Source organism: Hemiscyllium ocellatum, chromosome 21 (genome assembly GCF_020745735.1).
Source record: "Hemiscyllium ocellatum isolate sHemOce1 chromosome 21, sHemOce1.pat.X.cur, whole genome shotgun sequence".
NCBI classification, from domain to species: Eukaryota; Metazoa; Chordata; class Chondrichthyes; order Orectolobiformes; family Hemiscylliidae; genus Hemiscyllium; species Hemiscyllium ocellatum.
Window position 1 is genome coordinate 19,535,954 of NC_083421.1, and position 22,245 is coordinate 19,558,198.

Genomic DNA, 22,245 nt, shown 5'->3' on the forward strand with positions numbered 1-22,245 from the left:
TCAACCATGTTATTCCCAAAGTCATTAAAATTAAATGATTTTGCTAAGAACAGAAAATTCTGTAATACATGTCTTAGATCTGGGTCAACAAAGCAACAAATCAATTCTCCACACTTGATGGTACATAAAAATCTAGCAATTAACATTATCTATTTAAAATTCTAATTCCCTTATACCCCTGCCTTCTGTATGTGTACAGAGAAAAAAAATCAAAGAGATGGTCTTTTCAGCTTGTCAGGATTTTCTGCTCCTTGATTCCCCATTCCTTGATCTTTTCCTGTTTGTAGGGCACACAGGCTGATTTGATTAAAAGTATGAACCAGAGACCTTGAAGTCACAGTTTAGTTACATGAAAGGGAAATAATTTTGAGGCTTCAGATGATTTTTTTTTACTGCAAAGCATAAACTCAATCTTTCTTTCCTCCAAATGACAATCTGTTTTTGACAAAACATTCAGAACCCAAGCTGTTCAGCTATCTGGGGGCCAGTTACAGGTCTTCGCAGGTAAAAAGGCCTTTGACATCAATGACTGGTCATTAGTCCAAAATCTGAACCAATCACTTTTCGCTGAAAGCTCTATTTAAGTGCACACCTTGACTCATCTGTAAACGAGCGTTTGACTACCACTTGAAGCAGCAGCAGTGTAAGCAGCATTTACAATCACTGTCAGGTTGTTTGCTTTTAAAAGTTTCTTTCCCATTCCAATCCACAATCTAAAATACAGAAAAATGACATGTTACAACTACTGAGGGGTGGGGATCACCCTCCCTTGTATAATTCAAACCAGGAAGACTTTAATCCATTACTGGCAGCTTTACCAATTACCCTCCAGTAATATAATGAGGATAAACCAAATTTTTCGTATCTAGAAATTTTATTACAAAATAAATAAATTCAAGTTTAGTATTCAATGCTGCTAGAATCTGAAATTGTTTATAAAATGATCCAGCATTAGTTATTTTCTGTTTTTCTCACTGATACAATCTCAGATTCCATCTCTTGGTGATTACTGCTCCCTGAAGCTGATTGATTTACAGCGTCAAGAATCCTTGGTGTCAGCGCTCTCATGGACTTGATTCAGGGTCCCTGCTTCCCGCTTCAGAATAGTGAGCAGTGTCTGTGAACTTTCGAGGATCTGTATAGATAGAAGGAAACACCACAGCATTAGTGCACTTAACTGCTATCATTAGAAGAGGGAGAAATTGTATGTTTCTACAAGATCAAAAGTTGCATAGGCAAAGATCTCCCTTCTTCATAAATTAGCTGAGTGAAATCTGTGTCTGCATGGGTTTCCTCCCACAGCCTGAAGATGTGCAGGTTAAGTGGACTGGCCATGCTCAATTGTCTATAGTATCCAGGGATGTGCAGGCTAGGCGGATTAGCTATAGGAAATGCAGGGTTACAGGGATTGGGTAGTGGGGGTTTTGCCTGGGTGGGACGCTGTTGGGAGGTTGGTGTGGAGTTGATGGGCTGAACGCCCTGCTTCCACACTGTAGAGGGTCCTTGATTTCTGCACTTCAATTCAGACCTCTTGCAACTTCCTGATTTCAATTGGCAACATTAGCAGGCATGCCTTAGACTGCCTTGTATCCTTCGGTTTTGCTAGTCAGTGTTTTTTAAATCTTTCACATGTTGCATTCTGTCTGCTGCACCAAGCAAACATTTGGTGAGCTGAGACCTGATAATGGTAAACATACAAAACAGCAGCTATGACCAGACTGCATAAGATGAAAAACATCACAACCCCCTTGATCTGTTCTGACATTCAATGGGATCATGGATGATCCAACTCCATATTCACTCTATTCATCTGCTCTCAGTACTGCAAATGCGGCCTAAGAAGGGTTTTCTATAACTGCAGCATAACAGCTGCATCCATGTACTCTAGATATAAAGGCCTGTATTCCATTAGCTTTCTTGATTATTTCCTGCACCTGTTTCTGACATTTTAAAGATCTATATACCAGAGCTCTCCCGTCTCTTTTGACATCCACTCTTCATACCATCTAGCAAATGCCCTCATCTATCCTTTCATGGTCCAAAATGGATAACCTCTCACTTGCTTACATTGAACTCAAATCTGCCACAGTTTTGACTATTCACTTATTCTATCAATTGTCTTCGTTAAGCAATGCCTCAATTTTAAACTTTTTTTTTCAAATCGGTGTAGTCTTGCCCATCTCTACCTTTATAATCTCCCACAGCTTGGTGGCTCAGTAGTTAGCACTGCTGCCTCACAAGCACCAGGAATTTGGGTTCAGTTCCAGCCCCAGGCAACTGTCTGTGTGGAGGTTGCACATTTTTTTTTTACTTACAGTGTGTAAACAGGCCATCCGGCCCAACAAGTCCACACTGACCCGCCGAAGCACAGCCCACCCAGACCCATTCCCCTACATTTACCCCTGCCCCTAACACTACAGACAATTTAGCATGGCCAATTCATCTAACCTGCACATTTTTGGATTGTGGGAGGAAACCGGAGCACCTGGAGGAAACCCACGCAGACACTGGGAGAATGTGCGAACTCCACACAGTCGCCTGAGGTGAGAATTGAACCCGGGTCTCTAGTCCTGTGAGGCAGCACTGCTAACCACTGTGCCCCTGTGGAGGGGAGGGGATCCTGAGGGTGGGTGCATCTGGAGCCCCGCCTGGTTCAGGTTTGTCTGATCTTACCATTTTAATTCTCTCGTTATTTGGCTTCCAGCTGATTCAGAATTTCTACATGAGCTTGTCATTCTGATTCTAAAAATGAATTTCAAATCCATCAGGTGGCTTGCTACTTGAGAGTTTCAAAATTAGTATTAACTTGTATCACACCCTGTATTGATATGAAAATATGCTTTTAAAGCCACTAATTCTCACCTCATCATCCCCACTCAGCAGCCTCCCTTCCTAAATCCCCATCTCCTCACTCAGACATGCCTACACTCCTCAAATCAGCCCCCCTAACTCATAGCTCACTCCTCCTCCACCCTATCCAGATTCAGCTCCTTAACACTGCTTCTGCACATTGTATGGCTCTTCCTCGGTGGGTGACATTTGGATCCTGACTATTGGGCCACCAGCTGGCTTGGGAGATGTGCCACTTGTATCACTGGGTGCTTGAGAAGCACTGGGGTCCCAAGTCTGCCAAGCTGTAGAAGGTTGCTCTGGACGGAATGTAATTGAGACCACAGCCAACTGGAATCTCTCTCCGTTCTGGAGTTGGAGCCTGAAGCTGAGCAGCAGGCTGTGGGTAGGTCTGGTCAGAGTTCTCCCATCGTGAGCTCGGCTTTGGATTGGGAGACAGACCTATTCCAATCTGCACTGTGCCATTGGTTCTCGTGGCAGAGGTGATACCAGGAAGACGTTTATTATAAGGCGGCCTGACTATAGCAGCAGAAACAAAATCAAAGTACTGGAAAAATTCAGGTATGGCAGCATCTGCAGAGAGAAAGCAGAGTTAATGTTTCAGGTCCAGTGACCCTAGCTCAGAGCACTCGGGAGCAGCATGGCCTCGACATCTCCCCCACTCAAAGTGATTCCAAGCCTGCTTAACATCTGCAGAGGACTAAAGAACGAGGAGTCACGGATTCACCAGGCCAGGTGCGGGTAAGAACGTAATGTAAATGAATGGAATTCTACAATTCCAAAGTCGGAAATAATATATAAAACTGAAGAACAAAGTAAATAGAGAACAAGGCCGGGAGTTGGCAGGGGAATTGAATAAATAATTTGCATCAGTGTTTGTGGTAGAGGACGCTAATAACATTCCAAAATGACTTAAAAATATTTGGGCTAAGAGGGAATAAGCAATAACTATCAGAGAGAAAGTACTAATTAATAGGTCAAAAGACCTACAAGTCCCCAGGATCTGACAGGTTACACCCCAGGATTTTAAAGGAAATAGCTTCAGAGATTGTGGATGCACTAGTAATAATCCTTTAGGAATTCTTAGATTCTGGAAAAGATCTGGAGGATTAGAAAACTCCTGATGTAACACCCTTTTTTCAAAAATTGAATGAAACAAAAAAAAAGGTACCTCTAGCTTAACATCTGTTGAGGATCTAAAATTTGAATTTAGGCTGTTGTCAGAAGCAACAAGTAGATGTAGATTTTTATTAACGACAAAGTGGCTTTTCAATTTAAAATACCATAACAAAATGGCTTTAGATTTTCTTTGACGCGGAACTTGAACTGATGCTTTGCTAAGTTGGTTGTATTTAGAGATGAGAAAACAATGGAGTTATCATAATATGAATCATAAAACAGTGATTCGGTATTCAAACTAACCATGACATGACGATTTACGTAATTAAGACCCCTTTCCCAGGGGATATCCTTTGATTAACCTGTTGTCAATCATGTCACCTTATTACATTTGATTGGTCTTTTCTTGTAATTTAAGGCTGTGCTGTCTCTTAAAAAACATATAAATAATGTGCAATTTTCTAATGTAATTGCGCCATTTTTTCATGGAACACAGAAACTTTTAACCTCTGTGTTGCTAGACAAATCTGCGCCAGGTTGCCTTAATTTATTTAACTGGTAACCTTGCTTGAAACAGATTGTACTCCTAATGATTCTTTTGACTGATCTTGAACCAAGGGAGCCCCTCTGGAGGGGTCGATATCTTCACAATCATTGGGAAAATATCAAGAGTCTATGATTTTAGCATTTAGAACACAAATTAATCAAGCAGAGTAAGCATGGCTTCATAAATAGGAAAACATGCCTGACAAATTTATTCAAATTGTGTGTGGTGGTAAGAAGCTGTTTAGATAAAGAGGAACCAGTAGATGGAATTAAGGGCTACGGGGAGAATGCGGGTAAGTGGAGTTGAAATGCCCATCAGCCATGATTGAATGGCGCAGTGGGCTCAATGGGCTGAATGGCCTTACTTCCTCTCCTATGTCTTATGGTCTTATGTATTTGGATTTCCAAAAGACATTCAATGAATTACCACACATAATACTACTTAATATAATAGGAGTCTGTGGTGTTGGAGGCAGTACATTTGCATGAATAGAGGATAGAGGCAGCCCAAAGAATGTTTACTAGATTGTTTTTGGGTATGGAGGAATCTTATGAGGAGAGATTACGTAGAGTGGACTTGTACTCATGGAATTTACAAGTATGAAGGGCTAATTTATTCAAATATAAGATTCTTAGGAGATTGACTGCATTGATGCTGAGAGATTGTTTCCCCTGTGATAAAGTCTCAGACCAGAGAGCATAATCTTAACAGAGTTAGCCGTTGGTCATTTAGGGTTTAGAGGGATATGGGCCAAATGCTGGCAAATGGGACTAGATAAATTTCAGATAGCTGGTCCAACTCATCCATGCCAACCAAAGGGCCTGTTTCCATGCTATACAGCTCTATGACTCTAAGACATAGGAATTTATTCTTTCAGGGAATCTGTGGAATTCTTTATCATAGAGGGCTTGGTCATTAAAGACATTCAAGACGGAGATGAATGATTTTTATTCAGTCAGGGAATCAAGGGTTATGGGAAAGGCAGAGTGGAGTTCCAGATTGGATTGAATTCAGATCATTGGTGGGTTGAATAGCCCACTTTGTTCCTCAGTTTTTGCAAGTCCACCAAGTCATAGAAATTTCCCATCTTTTGAATAGTTCAGTCCAATCTCAGCTAGCCATCAGGCAGTATTTACATGAATCTTGGGGGAATTTCAATCTAATGGATGCATCTTCTTGTGTGACCATTTCACAAACCTTCATATAAGCAGCTTCAGTCTCTGCAATAGTTCTATCAAATTCATTTCGGGTTGCCATTTTACGTGCCAGACTCTCATTGACCTTCGCAAGTTTCTCTGTCAAAATGCGAATATCATTCTGCAACTTGTTCTTCTCTTCCTCTTCTTGTAGGATTTGTTGGTTCAGCTCTTCTCGCTTTGTACACAGATCCTCGATACCTGGAATAACAATAAGCAGTCACAGCAGAACATATAAAACACAGTCTTTTATGTATTAAGGGACACAGTATAGTATTCACAGGCAGTTCAGTCACATTCTAATTAAACAGCAGAACAAGCTCAAAAGGGCTAAATGGGCTCCTTTTGCAGATTGGGAAGTGATTACTAGGCCTCTTGCTGACACACTTGTGTCATTGTTTGTCATGATGAGGTCCCACCAAACTGGAGAGAGGCTAATGTTGTGTCTTTGGGGAAATGTAAAAGGGTAGGGAAATGGGTCTGGCTGGACTACTCTTTGGAAGGTTGGTGTAGACTTGTTGGGCCAAATGGCCTGTTTCCACACTGTAGGGATTCTATGATTATTTAGGAAAAGTGGTAAGGAAAAGCCGGGACTATAGAACAGCGAGCCTGACATCAGTAATCGGTAAATTGTTAAAGGGGATTCTGAGGGACAGGACCTACTGTACATGTTTTTGGAAAGGCAAGGACTGATTAGGGATAGTCAACATGGCTCTATGTAGGAAATCGTTTCTCAGTAACTTGATTGAGTTATTTGAAGAAGTAGCAAAGGTTGATGAAGGCAGAGTGGTGGATATTGCCTTATATGGATTTCAGCGGGGCATTCTACAAGGTTCCGCATGGTAGACTGGTAAGCAAGATTACATGGAATTTAGGGAGAGCAAGCCATTTGGATACAAAACTAGCTTGAAGGGAGGAGACAGAGGATGATGGTGGAGGTTTGTTTTTCAGACTGGACACCTGTAACCATCAGTGTGTCTCAAGAATCAGTGCTGGCACCACTGCTTTTTTGTCACTTATATAAATGATGTAGGAGGAATAATTAGTAAGTTTGCAGATTAGACCAAAACTGGCAGTGTAGCAAACAGTGAAGAAGGTTATCTCAGATGGGTTGAGTAGCAGCAGATGGAGTTGAATTTGGATAAATGTGAGGTGTTGCATTTTGGTAAGGTAAATCAGGGCAGGACTTATTCAGTTAATGACAAGGTCCTGTGGAGTGTTGCTGAACAAAGAGAACTTGTGATAGTCCTATGAGAGTTCATAGTTCCTTGAAGGTGGAGACACAGGTAGTCAGGGCGTGGTGAAGATGGGGTTTGGCATACTTGACTTCATTGGCCAGTGCATTGAGTATTGGAGTGGGGATGTCAAGTTACAGCAGTACAGGACATTGGTTAGACGGCTTTTGGAATACTGGTCAACTCTGGTCTCCCTGCTTTGAAAAGGTGTTAAAGGGTGCAGAAAGGATTTACAAGCATGTTGCCAGGGTTGCTCGGTTTGAGCTAAACAAAAGAGGCAGAATATGCTGGGGCTGTTTTCCCTGGAGCATCGGAGGCTGAGGGGTGCCCTTATAATGATGGAGGGCATGGGAATAGCCAAGGTCTTTTCCCAGGATACAGGAGTCCAAAACTAGAGAGCACAGATTTAAGGTGAGAGGAGAAAGATAATACTGGGACCTAAAGGGCAACTTTTTCAATCAGAAGGTGGTGTGTGTATCAATCGAGCTGCCAGAGGAAATGGTGGAGGCTAGTACAATTACAACTTTTAAAAGGCATCTGGATGGACACATGAATAGAAAGGGTTTAGAGAGATATGGGCTAAATGCTAGCAAATGGGAGTAGGTTAGTTTCGGACACCTGGTCACGATGGACGAGTTAGACCATCTGTTTCTGTGCTGTAAAATGCTATGTTATACTTGTGCATTTTAGTTGCAGCTCTATTTTTTTCTAAGGATGAAACTCTTGCAAAACCCAGAACAAAATGAATGCCCAACCAGGTAAATGGGAAATGAGCTGGTGAACTTGAATGGAGGTACAAGCAACAAAGCCCAGCTACCCAAGGTGACAAATCGGACCTCATCTTCCATCTCACAGGTTGGTCAACAAGAACATTCTGACTTCTTTCAGCATGAGTGCACTGCTCCGAATGGTCAACAGGATGTGTTGCTTGATACAATCCACTAGTCACTGGGACATGTGGCCGACAACCCCAGCTTCACACTGGCACTGCGACCTATTTTGGGATGTTGAGGTTGTAAAAGTTGTAAATTGACTGGCTCAGCCTCACACTGTAGTCAGGGAAAGAGATGGAGTCAGCAAGGAATGGGAACAATAGTTTTGATGTTCCCAATATTTCATTAGGAGTAACGTTGGTTTATCAAGTACTAGATGATTGGCAATTGGCATGTCAAATTAGGAAGCAAGCAGGGATGACAAGTAGTGCCTGGGTTAAGCTGTGTGTCATCCCTAAGCACTTGGAAACGGACTGAGTTTTTAGGTAAGGTTGCCAAGGATCAGCATGCAAATATGAAACTGGAATCCAGAAAACTAACGGTCAGAGCTGACAGATCAACACAAACACGGCCCACTCCCGTTGCCTTTTCTGACCCACTCCCGCTACCCCCCCCCCACCCCGACCCACTCCCGTTACCCCGACCCTCTCCTGTTATCCCCCACCTCCCGCTTCCGTTACCCCGCCCGACCCATTCCCGTTACCCCCTGACCGGCTTCATTTACCCCCCCCCCCCAAACCCCTGCCGTTACCCCCAACCCCCTGACCTGCTTCCATTACCCCCGACCCACTTTCGTTACCCCCCCGACACCCCGTCCCGCTCCCGTTTCCCCCCCCCCCCCCCCCCTGTCGTGCCGCCCCTCCAACACTCAGCTCCCCGATCCCGAGTGTCCCGTCCCCCCCCCCGGGCCGCTCACATTTGACCAGCTCGTTGTTGTAACTCTGCAGCGCGGCCCCCTGCTGGGACATGGCGACCTCCCGGTAACTAGAGGAACCGCTCAAACCCTGCCTGCGTCATCAGCCTGCGACACAGCGTTGCCCCCGTGACGATGTTTCGCTGCGACAGCTTGCTGTCATGGCAACAGTTCATCTCTGGTTTTCCTTCCAGTGAAATCGTCATCTGTTTAGTTCCAGAACGGAACCAAGATTGATAATAACTGTCACAATTTAAAATAAATAAGGATTACCGGCAGGAAGCTGGGGGACGTTCCGGTCCACGCACCCGGCTGTGCGCGGGTCTGTGTCACCGCCTGGGGATTACTGCGCAGGCGCGTTCCCGCACTCAGCGCCATGGCGCTGCTGGAGACATCTGCTCCGTGCGGCCTCAGTCTGTCAGCCGCCTGGAGTAGGCTGAGCGCCGGCCTCGTCCCCCTCTCTGCACTCGGCCTGGTGAGTGCACACTCTGACTCTCCGTTGATGTTTGTTTGCCACATTGAAAGAGAATGGTGACCGAGACTACACTGGGTAGGACGGTGTCTGCTCTGGGGAAGAGGGTCCCCTTCAGGATCAGGCGCGGAGGGGTCTAGTGGAGGTACTGCCCTCCCACCTTCCCTTCCCCCTTTCCCTTCCCTTAATAAGGGGCTACTGGAGCTGGTGGCCCTCTGGATAAAAAAAATGTGGTGCCCCCTTTAATAAGGGGCTGTTGGAGGTGGTGCCCCCCCAGATAAGAGGGTGGTACCCCCTTAATAGCAATGGCTACGTTCGTTGGTCTTGCTAATGGGTAGGATCTGGGTCTTGAAGTTTAGAGCCATTATGAAATGACACTATGGCTACACACTGTCTAATCAACTGGACAAACCCATAGCTCCATCATCTGCTTTGCATCCTCTGTTCCACCCAACGTCTCATCTGAGCTAACCTCATCCGTATTGCTCAACCTCTGTCCTTTCCTGTCTACCCCTCCTTAACTAACCCTTCTTGCCCCTTCTCTGACCTGATTGATGGCAACACCTGCTTTCTCCTTTAAACTGTTCTAAAGTGACACCATTATATCTGTTAAGATTCACTGATGACAACATTTCTCTAGGTGTATCTGTTTTATTATGAAGATGTTTGATGGTGATTTGCTTCTGATAACAATGACAGCAGTGCAATTTTAATTTTAAGGGGTGGCTCAGTGCTTAGCACTGCTGCCTCACAGCACCAGGGACCCAGGTTCAATTCCTGCCTTGGGCGACTGTCTGTGTGGAGTTTGCACATTCTCCCCGTGTCTGCTTGGGTTTCCTCTGGGTGCTCTGGTTTCCTCCCACAGTCCAGAGATGTGCAGGTTAGGTGAATTGGCCATGCAAAATTACCCGTAGTGTTTCGTGCATTAGTCAGGGGGAAATCAGGGGAATGGGTCTGGGTGGGTTGCTCTTCGGAGGATCAGTGTGGACTTGTTGGGCCAAAGGGCCTGTTTCCACATTGTAGGAAATCTAATCTAATCTACATTGAGCTGAAGTGGTTCAAATGTTGGGAAGTGTAGAGGAGCAATGAAATAACGAGTTTTTGTGTTTAAACATCCCTTTTTAGGAAGCGTCTGGAATGGGAAGTGGGAGTGACTTTGTTGAGGATGATCTGCATGTTGCACTAGAAACTTTACGGCAGCATGGTTTGCAATCAGTGGCAATGGAATGGTTTATGGAGGTGTTGCAGGTAGACCTGCAGAAGAACATTGCAGCAGAGTTCTGGGACTTTCTCACACAAAGAGAGAACATGGTGACAGAACAACAGCGCTCAAAGCTCCTATATGATGCCTTCTGTATGCTGGATCAAAGACTAGCACCCTACTTGTGCAGTCTGAAATATTTAGAGACTTGGATCGAGGCGGGTCTGATTACCAGTGTAGGACCTGGAACACTGAGGGATAAGGTCTACACGATGGTTAAAGCTGTGTTGTTCTTCTCAACTGTACAACCCTTTCAGGAGATTATACATGAGTTTTACACTCGTGCTTTCAGTATCTATGTGCACCAAGACAAGACCCTACGGAATGGAGATGGCATGAGTGAAGAGGAAGATGAGAATGCAGTCGATGATATAGAACTGCTAAACTGTGCTGGCTGTAATGCTGTGAAAGAGCAATGCTGGTGTACCACTGCTGTGGAGCAGTTTGCAAAAGTCAATCATGTATTGTAAGTATCAATCTTTTGTCCATAATTTTAGCAGTTTGCCAGTTGTACTTTTTAGTGTCATCCCGTTCCCACCTCAGTTGAAACAAAACACTCAGAGACACAACATAGTTTTCCCTCCTTCATCTTTATTCCCGGACCCTGGAGAGAGAGAGAGAATGATAACCCATGTGCACAGAGACACGAGTTTTCGGTCTTCTCTCAAACAGCAGTTTCTTAATGAATTATGTAGTCACTTACAGGAGGAGCATCCAGATAAGGCAACATTTGTATTGATTGGGTGACAGTTACAATGAGTGAGTGTCAGTTGTAAAGATTAAGCCATCTGCTGTTACACAATGAATAACTGGCTTCACATTATGAATACTTTTCACCTTGATAACTGACTTTACATACTGAATGCTGCTTCACCTTGTTAAATGGCTTTACATAATGAATGCTTTTCTACCTTGTTAACCCACTACCCTTACCTTCAGCACCTCATTGTTCACTGGAAGTTTTTATTTAGTTGAACCTTTTGTTTCCCAAAACTCAAAACTTACCTCTTTCCCTACCTGCTCATACCTTATACACTTTCTCATTCCTTCCTTTTATTATTTCATGATAACCACCTAGATGGCACGACCAGCTTTCGTAAGACTCTGACAGCCAGTACTTGAGCAAGTTATTGACACACAGCATACAATGATTATAACAACAAACATTACAAGTCCATTACAGGAAATAGAGTTGGAAGAATCCTCCCATGTGGAAAAAAAAATTGATGGTGATTTAGAAGCTTCTGTCTTAAGCTTCCAATAACGATGAGAGCAGTGCAATTTTAATTACATTGAGCTGAAGTGGTTCAAATGTTGGAAAGTATAGAGGAGCAATGAAAGAATTAGTTTTTGTGCTTCCCCTCCAAGTTGAGTGGAAATGAGCTAGTTCTCTAAAATCTCGTTCAGTAAAATCCAACCTGAAAATGAAATCCTTTAAAGTCTGGTTGAAGATTTGTAGCTCGGGTGTCCGTTGATGTGGTTCTGTTCGCCGAGCTGGAAGTTTTTGCTGCAAACGTTTCGTTCCCTGGCTAGGGAACATCATCAGTGCTATTGGAGCCTCCTGTGAAGCGCTGCTTTGATGTTTCTTCCGGTATTTATAGTGGTATAAATATAAATACCGGAAGAAACATCAAAGCAGCGCTTCACAGGAGGCTCCAATAGCACTGATGATGTTCCCTAGCCAGGGAACGAAACGTTTGCAGCAAAAACTTCCAGCTCAGCGAACAGAAACACAACAATGAAATCCTATCTGGCCTTGCACACCACTCCATGGAGAAATCTGAATTCTTGGATAAGGGCAGTCAAATATTTAACAAAGCTGACGAGACTTAAGACCTTGCAGAGATGCTTCAGATGGAGTATACCACACATTTAGAGTGTGCAGTGCAGCTGCAGGCTAGGTGAATGCAGCAATCTTTGCTGCGTCTGCTCCCGCTCTGCTGTTAAATGTAACAAAGCCAGGTAGCTGTTGTGATGTTAACTTGATCAGTAACCTTCACATCCCTTAAATGATCGAACGATGAGGTAAAGATCACGTGGTTTAATGTACGTAGGAAGGCCACTGACAAAAAGCTTACCGACTGTTAGTTTCTTCACTTTTCGTGCTCATGACAGGGGAGCTGATTGGATCTGTTGGATCAGGTTGTGGAGGGCAGTGGTCTGAAGGAGTACTTTACCTGTGAATGAAGAAACTCAAGAGACGATGTTAGCTGCTGAAAGTATCTCTGCATTTCCTGTCTTATTCCTTCCTTGCCAAGATGGTTATCAGTATGAAGACAGTCATACGTTTAACTACACTAAATTGTGTCTGCCTATTTCAGTCTTCTTTGAATTCTTAAAGTCTACTACTCTGTTCACTATTTATGACATTATCAAGTTTTATACAATCCATTAACTTTTAAATTGTACTACCTCAACAATCAGTCAATTATGAACAACAATCAATGGCCCGACAATTAAACCCTCGGGTATCCTGTTCAGGTTATTCAAAAGTTATTTTCCTTTAACAATAATTTGTTACCAATAATACTTTAACAGTAATACTTGGCTAATGTGAAAGCTGTCAGGAAAAGTTTTTCCAAAATCTAGAACAACAGGAAAATAGCAAAATGTTTCCTGTGCTTTAGCAATTGAAGAGGCAGTTTCAGTTCAGATTTAAATCTCAAATATTTGTGGGGAAATAAATGCAGAATGTTTCAAAATATGTTTTCCAAATGAAACTTCCCAAATAAAACAGCTGGAATCATTCATTGTGTAACTGCAGATGTTACATCTTTACTATTGACACTCGCTGATTGTAATGATCACCCAATTAATATGTATGTTACCTTTGCTGGCTGCTCTTCCCTGTAAGTGACTATATAATTCATTAAGAAATTGTTGTTTGAGAGAAGATCGAGAACTCATGTCTCTGTGCACGTGGGAGATCATTCTCTCTCCCTTCAGAGACCAGAATAAAGATGAAGGAGGTAAAAGTATACTATGTCTCTGAGTGTTTTGCTTTAACTGAGATGGGAACGGAACGCCAATATGAACTCTCCTGCTTCTCATGTGATGCCTGACCTGCTGTGCTTTTTCCAGTGTCACACTTTTTGACTAATGCTGTAAATGTGGCCTAACCAAAGTCTTAGAAATTTGTAATGTGACATCCTGACTCATGTACTCAGTTCCCCGACCTTTAAAGGCAAGCGTACCATACACCACCTTTACTGCCCTCTCTACTGCGTGGCCACTTTCAGGGAGCTATGGATTCGAACCCCAAGATCCCTCTATACATCAATGCTGTTCAGAGTCTCACTGTTAACTACGTACTTTTCCTTAACCTATGGTCTCCCAAAATGCAGCACGCCACACTTACCAGGTTAAACACCATCTGCCATTTCTCCGCCCATATTTGCAACTGATCTACATCTGGCTGTATCACTTGACAACCTTCAGTACTCTCCATAAGGCCACTGATCTTTGTACTATTTACAAACTTACTAACTCACCCATCTACATTTTCATCCAAGTCATTTATATAAGTCACAAACAGCAGAGGTCGCTGCAGCACACTCCTCAGCCAGAAAAACACCCACCCCACCACCTTTCTTGTATTAAACTTTTCTTTTAAGGTTTCTTGGTTTTGTTTTGTCTTCTCGCTCACACGCTGAGAAAGGAGAAGGATGTTTTCTGCGTGCTGGTTCAGGATTACACTGGCTGCACAGCTCCCATCAGTGTGTGACAGACTGGAGCGTGACCAATCTGAGAGCTGTTGTCAAGTAGTTTTTTTCCTTAACTCAGAACCCCTGGCACTGGCTCTGACTCATTATGACGATCTAACTACTTCAAAAGCAACATAACCTTTTACAGCTAAAAATGTACATCACCTGTTATTTCAAGTTGCGATATTCATCTGGTATTTTAGCTGTATAGCAGTATCTGACTTCCATTCCCATTTATAGTTCAAACCAGGGTTCCTTCCAGTAGGTGGGATGTACATATGAGAACTATACTGGGTAATGTACACCTTCCAATGTTCCACTCTTCATTACTGATATCAGTTTAGCAAAATGGAGAGGTTTAAATAGGGAAATTAGACCAGGCACCTCGTGGCATAGCTGTCAATGGAGGAGCATTTAGAAGTGATCAGAGGTCAAAATCAAAACATAATAATTTGTTGGATCTTGGGCTGGAGAATGTTGCAGGAATGGAGAGGGATATTGTTATGGAGGAAATTAAAAATGTAAGGTGACGAGGTGTTCTTCTTCTAGTTTGCAGTGGAGGCAACCCAGGAGTTGCAGATCCTTTGGGGAGGAGGAGTTGAAGTAGTCGGCCACAGGACGATGGGGTTGTTTAGTGCATGTGCCCCAGAGATGTTCCCTGAAACATTCTGCGAGTTGACATCCTGTCTCCCTGAAATAGAGGAGACCACATTGAGAGCAATGGGCACAAAAGATGAGGCGTTTGGATGTGCAGGAAAATCTCTGCTGGATGTGAAAACATCCTTTGGGGCCTTGGACTGAGGTGATTGGGGAGGTGAGGGTGCAAGATTTACACCTCTTGCGACAGCAAGGGAAGGTGCTGTGTGTGGAGGGTCATTTGGTGGGGACCATGGACCTGACAAAGGGTTCGCGGTCTCTGTGGAACGCAGATGGGCTGTGGAGGGAAGTATATCTCTGGTGGTGATGTTAGATTCCTTTTCCGAGGTTTCACACACGAGATGCGATTCGCACGCGCCAACTTCTACAAGCAGTTAAAGTTTATTAAAGCTTATACAAGCTAGGTGACCCCCTTTAACTCCCACCCCCTTCGAGGTCATGAGAGGTCGAGTCAAAAGAGGCCCTGAACAGCATGAATGTTGTCCCCAGCCACTTCCAGAATGTTCAGTCAGTGCAGTTTAACTCTTAATATTGCAGTAATGTCCAGATAAATATTCCAATTTAATCTTTTAATATTACAAGGGGAGAGGGATGAACTGGAGATCATTGCACACGTTGGTACTAACAACATAGGAGAAGAAAAGTGAAATTCTGAGGAGTGAATATAGGAAGTTAGACAGGAATTAAAAAGGAGGTCCTCGAAGGTGCCAGCATCTGGATTACTCCTGGTGCCAGCTGCTAGTGAGGGTAGGAATAGGAGGATAGAACAGCTGAATGCATGGCTGAGGAACTGGTGCAGGGAGAAGGATTCACTTTTTTTGGATCCTTGGAATCTCTCCTGGGGTAGAAGTGACCTGTATAAGAAGGACGGAATCTACTGACAGGGAGATTTGCTAGGGATGCTTGGGAGGATTTAAACTAGTAAGGTGGGGGTGTGGAACCAGGGAGATAGTGAGGAAAGAGATCAGCCTGAGACTTGGACAGTTGGGAAAAGCAGCAAGTCAAAGAGCCAGGACCGGCAGGAACAAAGCAGAGAAGGAGATAGGGCAGCTAAATTAAACTGCATTTATTTCAATGCAAGAGGTCCAATAGAGAAGGCAGATGAGCTCAGGGCATGGTTAGAAACATGGGATTGGGATATCATGGCAATTAGAGACATGGCTTAGGGATGGACAGGACTGGCAGCTTAATGTTCCAGGATGCAAATGCTACAGGAAGGGTAGAAAGAGGGGCAAGTGAGGAGAGAGAGTGGCGTTGTTGATAAGGGCTAACATTACGACTGTACTTAGGGAGGAAATAAGAAAGGGATTACTTTCTGGAATTGTACTATAGTATAAGAGATTGTACTATAGTAAGTGAGATATTGAGGAACAAATTTGTTAGGAGATCTCAATTATCTGTAAGAATAATAGGATAGTTATGATAGGGGGTTTTAACTTTCCAAACATTAACTGGAACTGCCACAGTGTTAAGGGCTTGGATGGAAAGGAATTTATGTAAATTCAAGAAAATGTTATGATTCAGCATGTAATGAATGCACTTACTAGAGAAAGTACAAAACTTGATCTACTCTTGGGAAATAAGGCAGGGCAGGTGAATGAAGTATCAGTGGGGGTGCACTTTGGGGCCAGTGACCATAATTCTGTTGGTTTTAAAATAGTGATGGAAAATGATAGACTGGATTACAATCATAGAAACCCTACAGTGTGGAAACAGGCCATTTGGCCCAACAAATCTATACTGACCCACTGAAGAGTATCCCACCCAGACCCATTCCCCTACCCTATTACTTAACATTGCCCGGACTAATGCACCACACCTACACATTCTGGAACACCATGGGCAATTTAGCACGGCCAATTCACCTAACCTGCACATCTTCAGACTTTGGGAGGGAACCGGAGAACCCGCAGGAAACCCATGCAGATACGGATAGAATGTGCAAACTCCACACAGACCGTTGCCCAAGGCTGGAATCGAACCCGGGTCCCTGGTGCTGTGAGGCAGCAGTGCTAACCACTGAGCCATCGTGCTGCCCCTATTTGAAAGTTAAAAATTTTAAATTGGGGGAAGGCAGTTGAGGGCTTGACAGTATTACCCCACACCAAGCTTTGTCACCACGTCTAACCCCGCCCCTACGCCGATCTCTGCCCCCGCCCCTAACCCCGCCCCCACTCCCAGCTCCAGTCCCTCACCAGGTCCTAGCTCCCAACCTTGCCGGATCTTCACCATCCCTCCAGATGTCCCCCTCTCTGAGGATGAAAGATCAGTCCTCAGCAGAAGGCTCACCTTCATTCCCCTATGCCCTCGGATTAATGAGTTCAACACGCGGCGAGATATTGAACAATTCTTCCGCCGCCTTCGCCTCTGTGCCTACTTTTACAACCAAGACTCCCGCCCACCCTCTGACGACCCCTTCTCTGCCTCCAACACACCCCATCCACCTGGACACCCCGTGCTGGCCTCTTACCCCTCCTCGATCTATTTATAGCCAACTGCCGCCGCGACATTAACCGACTCGACCTGTCCACCCCTCTCACCCACTCCAACCTCTCACCCTCAGAACGTGCAGCCCTCCACTCCCTCCGCTCCAACCCCAACCTCACCATCAAACCCGCAGACAAGGAGGCGCGGTAGTAGTTTGGCGCACCGACCTTTATACCGCTGAGGCCAAACGCCAGCTCGCCGCCTCCTATTGCCCCCTTGACCATGACCCCACCTCCCACCACCAAACCATCATCTCCCAGACCATCCATAACCTCATCACCTCAGGGGATCTCCCATCCACCACCTCCAACCTCATAGTCCCACAACCCCGCACCGTCCATTTCTACCTCCTGCCCAAAATCCACAAACCTGACTGCCCCGGCCGTCTCAGCCTGCTCCTGCCCCACTGAACTCATCACCGCGTACCTCGACACGGTTCTGTCCCCTTTAGTCCAAGAACTCCCCACCTACGTTCGGGACACCACCCACGCCCTCCACCTCCTCCATGATTTTTGCTTCCCCGGTCCCCAACGCCTTATCTTCACCATGGACATCCAGTCCCTGTACACCTCCATCCCCCATCACGAAGGACTCAAAGCCCTCCGCTTCTTCCTTTCCCACCGCACCAACCAGTACCCTTCCACTGACATCCTCCTTCAACTGACTGAACTGGTCTTCACCCTGAATAACTTCTCTTTCCAATCCTCCCAACTAAAGGAGTAGCCATGGGCACCCGCATGGGCCCCAGCTATGCCTGTCTCTTTGTAGGATATGTGGAACAGTCCATCTTCCGCAACTACACTGGCACCACCCCCCACCTTTTCCTCTGCTACATCGATGACTGTATCGGCGCTGCCTCGTGCTCCCACGAGGAGGTTGAACAGTTCATCAACTTTACCAACACCTTCCATCCCGACCTGAAATTCACCTGGACTGTCTCAGACTTCTCCCTCCCCTTCCTAGACCTCTCCATTTCTATCTCGGGCGACCGACTCAACACAGACATCTACTATAAACCGACTGACTCCCACAGCTACCTGGACTACACCTCCTCCCACCCTGCCCCCTGTAAAAACTCCATCCCATATTCCCAATTCCTTCGTCTCCGCCGCATTTGCTCCCAGGAGGACCAGTTCCAACACCGCACAGCCCAGATGGCCTCCTTCTTCAAGGACCGCAGATTCCCCCCAGACGTGATTGACAATGCCCTCCACTGCATCTCCTCCACTTCCCGCTCTTCTGCCCTTGAGCCCCGCCCCTCCAACCGCCACCAAGACAGAACCCCACTGGTTCTCACCTACCACCCCACCAACCTCCGTATACAACGTATCATCCGCCGTCATTTCCGTCAACTCCAAACGGACCCCACCACCAGGGATATATTTCCCTCCCCTCCCCTATCAGCATTCCGCAAAGACCGCTCCGTTCGTGACTCCCTCATCAGGTCCACAACCCCCACCAACCCAACCTCCACTCCCGGCACCTTCCCCTGCAACCGCAGGAAATGCAAAACTTGCGCCCACACCTCCTCCCTTACTTCTCTCCAAGGCCCCAAGGGATCCTTCCATATCCGCCACAAATTCACCTGCACCTCCACACACATCATTAACTGCATCCGCTGCACCCGATGTGGCCTCCTCTATATTGGGGAGACGGGCCGCCTACTTGCGGAACGCTTCAGGGAACACCTCTGGCATGCCCGGACCAACCAACCCAACCACCCCGTGGCTCAACACTTTAACTCTCCCTCCCACTCCACCGAAGACATGCAGGTCCTTGGACTCCTCCATCGCCAGAACATAACACACGACGGTTGGAGGAAGAGCGCCTCATCTTCCTCCTGGGAACCCTCCAACCACAAGGGATGAACTCAGATTTCTCCAGTTTCCTCATTTCCTCTCCCCCCACCTTGTCTCAGTCGATTCCCTTGAACTCAGCACCGCCCTCCTAACCTGCAATCCTCTTCCTGACCTCTCCGCCCCCACCCCACTCCGGCCTATCACCCTCACCTTGACCTCCTTCCACCTATCACATCTCCATCGCCCCTCCCCCAAGTCCCTCCTCCCTACCTTTTATCTTAGCCTGCCTGGCACCCTCTCCTCATTCCTGATGAAGGGCTCTGGCCCGAAACATCAAATTTCCTGTTCCTTGGATGCTGCCTGACCTGCTGTGCTTTAACCAGCAACACATTTTCAGCTTGACAGTATTAGGCAAGGTTTTTCAAAAGTTGATTGGGGAGAAAGTTTCCAAATAGACAGAAGGATGCAAAATGGGAAGCCTTTAAAAATGAGATAACAAGAGTCCAGAGACAATATGTTCCTGTTAGAGAGAAGGGCATGGTTGGTAGGTGTAGGGAATGCTGCTTGACTAGAGAAATTCAGGCCTTGATTAAGAAAAAGAAGGAAGCTTATATCTGGTATAGACAGCAGAGGTCAAGTGAATCCTCAGAGTATAAAGGTAGTAGGAATATGCTTAAGAGTGAAATCAGAAGGGCAAAAAGGGGACATGAGATAGCTTTAGCAAACAGGATTAAGGAGAATCCCAAGGGATTTTCTAAATACATTAAGGACAAATGGATGTCCAGGGAGAGAATAGGTCCCCTTAAAAAACTGCAAGAACACCTATGTTTGGAGATGGGGAGATACTAAACAACTATTTTGCGTCAGTGTTTACTGTGGAGTGAGATATGGAAGGTACAGAACACGGGGAATAAAATAACGACATCTTGAAAAGTGTCCTGGAGGAGAAGGTGCTGGACGTCTTAAAATGCATAAAGGTGGATAAATCCTCAGGACCTAATCAGATGTACCCTAGAACTCTGGGAAGGTAGGGAAAAGATTGCTAGGTCCCTTGCTGAGATATTTGATTTATTGATAACCACAGGTGAGATGCCCTAAGACAGGAGGTTGGCTAACAAGGTACAGCCATTCAAGAATGGTGGTAGGGAAAAGCCAGGGAACTACAGAACAGTGAGCCTGACATCAGTGGTGGACAAGTTGTTGGAGGGAGCCCTAGGAACAGGATTTACATGTATTTGGAAAGGCAAGGACTGATTATGGGTAGCCAACATGGGTTTGTTCATGGGAAATCATGTCTCACTAACTTGATTGAGTTTTTTGAAGAAGTACCAAAGAGGATTGATGAGGACACAGTAATGGACATGTCTATGTGGACTTCAGTAAGGTGTTTGACAAGATTCCTCATGGTAGATTGGTTAGCAAGATTAGATCTCATGGAATTGAAAAATGTAGTGCTGGAAAAACACAGCAGGCCAGGCAGCACCCGACGAGCAGGAGAATCGATGTTTCGGGCATAAGCCCTTCTTCAGGAACGCCCCACCCCCTCTCCAGCCTATCACTCTCACCCTCACCTCCTTCCACCTATCGTATTCCCAGCACCTCTCCCCCAAATTCCCCCTCCTTTATCTTTTATCTCAGCCCGCTTGGCACACCAGCCTCATTCCTGACGAAGGGCTTATGCCCGAAACATCGATTCTCCCGCTCCTCGGATGCTGACTGGCCTGCTGAGTTTTTCCAGCATCACATTTTTCAACTCTGGTCCTCCAGCATCTGCAGTCCTCACTTTCTGCTAGTAGATCTCATGGAATACAGGGAGAACTAGCCAGTTGGCTTGAAGCCAGGAGGTGGTATTGGAGGTTTGCTTTTTAGACTGGAGGCCTGTGACCCCTGGTGTACTACAAGGTTCAGTGCTGGGTCCACTGCTTTTTGTCATTTATATAAATGATTTACATGTGAGGAGGAGGTATGGTTAGTAAGTTTGCAGATGACACCAAAATTGGAGGTGCAGTGGACAGCGAAGAAGGTTACCTTAGAGTGCAACATGATCTTGACCAGATGGACCAATGTGCTAAGGCATAGCAGATGGAGTTTAATTTAGATGAATGTGCTGCATTTTGGAAAGACAAATCAGAACAGGACCTATACACTTAATGGTAATGTTACTAAACAAAGAGACCTTGGTGTGCAGGTTCATAGTTCCTTGAAAGTGGAGTCACAGATAAATGGGATAGTGAAAAAGGCTTTTGGTATGCTTCCTTTATTAGTCAGAGCATTGAATATTAGAGTTGGGAGGTCACATTGAGGCTGTAAAGGACATTGGTTAGGCTACTTTTGGAATATTGTGTGCAATTCTGGTCTCCCTCCCATAGGAAGGATGTTGTGAAAAGATTTATAAGGATGTTGCCAGGATTGGATGGTTTCAGCTATAGGGAGAGGCTGAATAGGCTGGGGCCGTTTTCCCTGGAGTGTCGGAGGCTGAGGAAACCTTTTGGTTTATAAAATCATGAGCATGGATAGGGTAAATAGGCAACGTCTTTTCTCCAGGATTTAACATTTTTATATAATTTCTGGGTAAATGCTGAAAAGAAAGAACAAAGGTCATATGCTCTAAACTAAAGGCCATAGCTTTAAGAACAAAGAAAATTACAGCACAGGGGAACAGGCCCTTTGTCTCTCCAAGCTTGCGCCGATCCAGATCCTTTATTTACACCTATCGCCTATTTTCTAATGTTTTGCATCCCTTTGCTCCCTGCGCATTCATGTATCTGTCAAGATACATCTTAAATGAAGCTAATGTATTCACTTCTACCACTTCCGCTGGCAATACGTTCCAAGCACCCACCGGCCTCTGTAAAGAAGTTTCCTCGCATATCTCCCTTAAACTTTTCCCCTCTCACTTTGAACCTGTGGACCCCTAGTAATTGAGTCCCCCACTCTGGAGAAAAAGCTTCTTGCCATCCACCCTGTCTATACCTCTCATGATTTTGTAGACCTCAATCAGGTCCCTCCTCAACCTCCATCTTTTTAATGAAAATAATCCTAATGTACTCCCTTCATAGCTATCGCCCTCCATACCAGGCAACATCCTGGTCAACATCCTCTGCAGCCTCTCCAAAACATGCACATCGTTTTGGTAATGTGGCAACCAGAAATGTATGCAGTATTCCAAATGTGGCCGAACCCAAGTCTTACACAACTATATAACATGACCTGCCAACTCCTGTGCTCAATA

At 45.2% G+C, this 22,245-nt stretch overlaps 2 protein-coding genes across 4 annotated transcripts in view; one reads left to right on the plus strand and one right to left on the minus strand.

Annotated features, from left to right (window-relative positions):
• Positions 1 to 855: 855 nt before the first annotated feature.
• ssna1 (Sjogren syndrome nuclear autoantigen 1) lies at positions 856 to 8,736 on the minus strand. The gene is made up of 3 exons (XM_060841731.1): positions 8,637 to 8,736; positions 5,714 to 5,913; positions 856 to 1,135 (listed from the first exon to the last, which is right to left on the minus strand). The coding sequence occupies exons 1-3, from the start codon at positions 8,686 to 8,688 to the stop codon at positions 1,040 to 1,042; spliced, it is 348 nt and encodes a 115-aa protein (XP_060697714.1). The 5' UTR covers positions 8,689 to 8,736; the 3' UTR covers positions 856 to 1,039.
• A 270-nt stretch (positions 8,737 to 9,006) lies between these two features.
• Positions 9,007 to 22,245, plus strand: part of anapc2 (anaphase promoting complex subunit 2) — a 109,847-nt gene continuing 96,608 nt past the window's right edge. For all 3 annotated transcript variants that reach the window (XM_060841265.1, XM_060841264.1, XM_060841266.1), the window contains exons 1-2: positions 9,007 to 9,108; positions 10,231 to 10,832. In XM_060841265.1, the coding sequence (XP_060697248.1) occupies positions 9,010 to 9,108; positions 10,231 to 10,832 (701 nt within the window). In that variant the 5' untranslated portion in view covers positions 9,007 to 9,009. The remainder of the gene's footprint in view (positions 9,109 to 10,230; positions 10,833 to 22,245) is intronic.

What these genes read in the sequence shown, in the direction of transcription:
- ssna1 (XM_060841731.1), bottom strand. Translation starts at nt 8,688, where the DNA reads ATGTCCCAGCAGGGGGCCGCGCTGCAGAGTTACAACAACGAGCTGGTC. An exon ending in CAACAACGAGCTGGTCAAAT is followed by an intron (nt 5,914 to 8,636) that starts GTGAGCGGCCCG and finishes TTGTTATTCCAG; the next exon opens with GTATCGAGGATCTGTGTACA. An exon ending in CTGAAGCTGCTTATATGAAG is followed by an intron (nt 1,136 to 5,713) that starts GTTTGTGAAATG and finishes CTATCTATACAG; the next exon opens with ATCCTCGAAAGTTCACAGAC.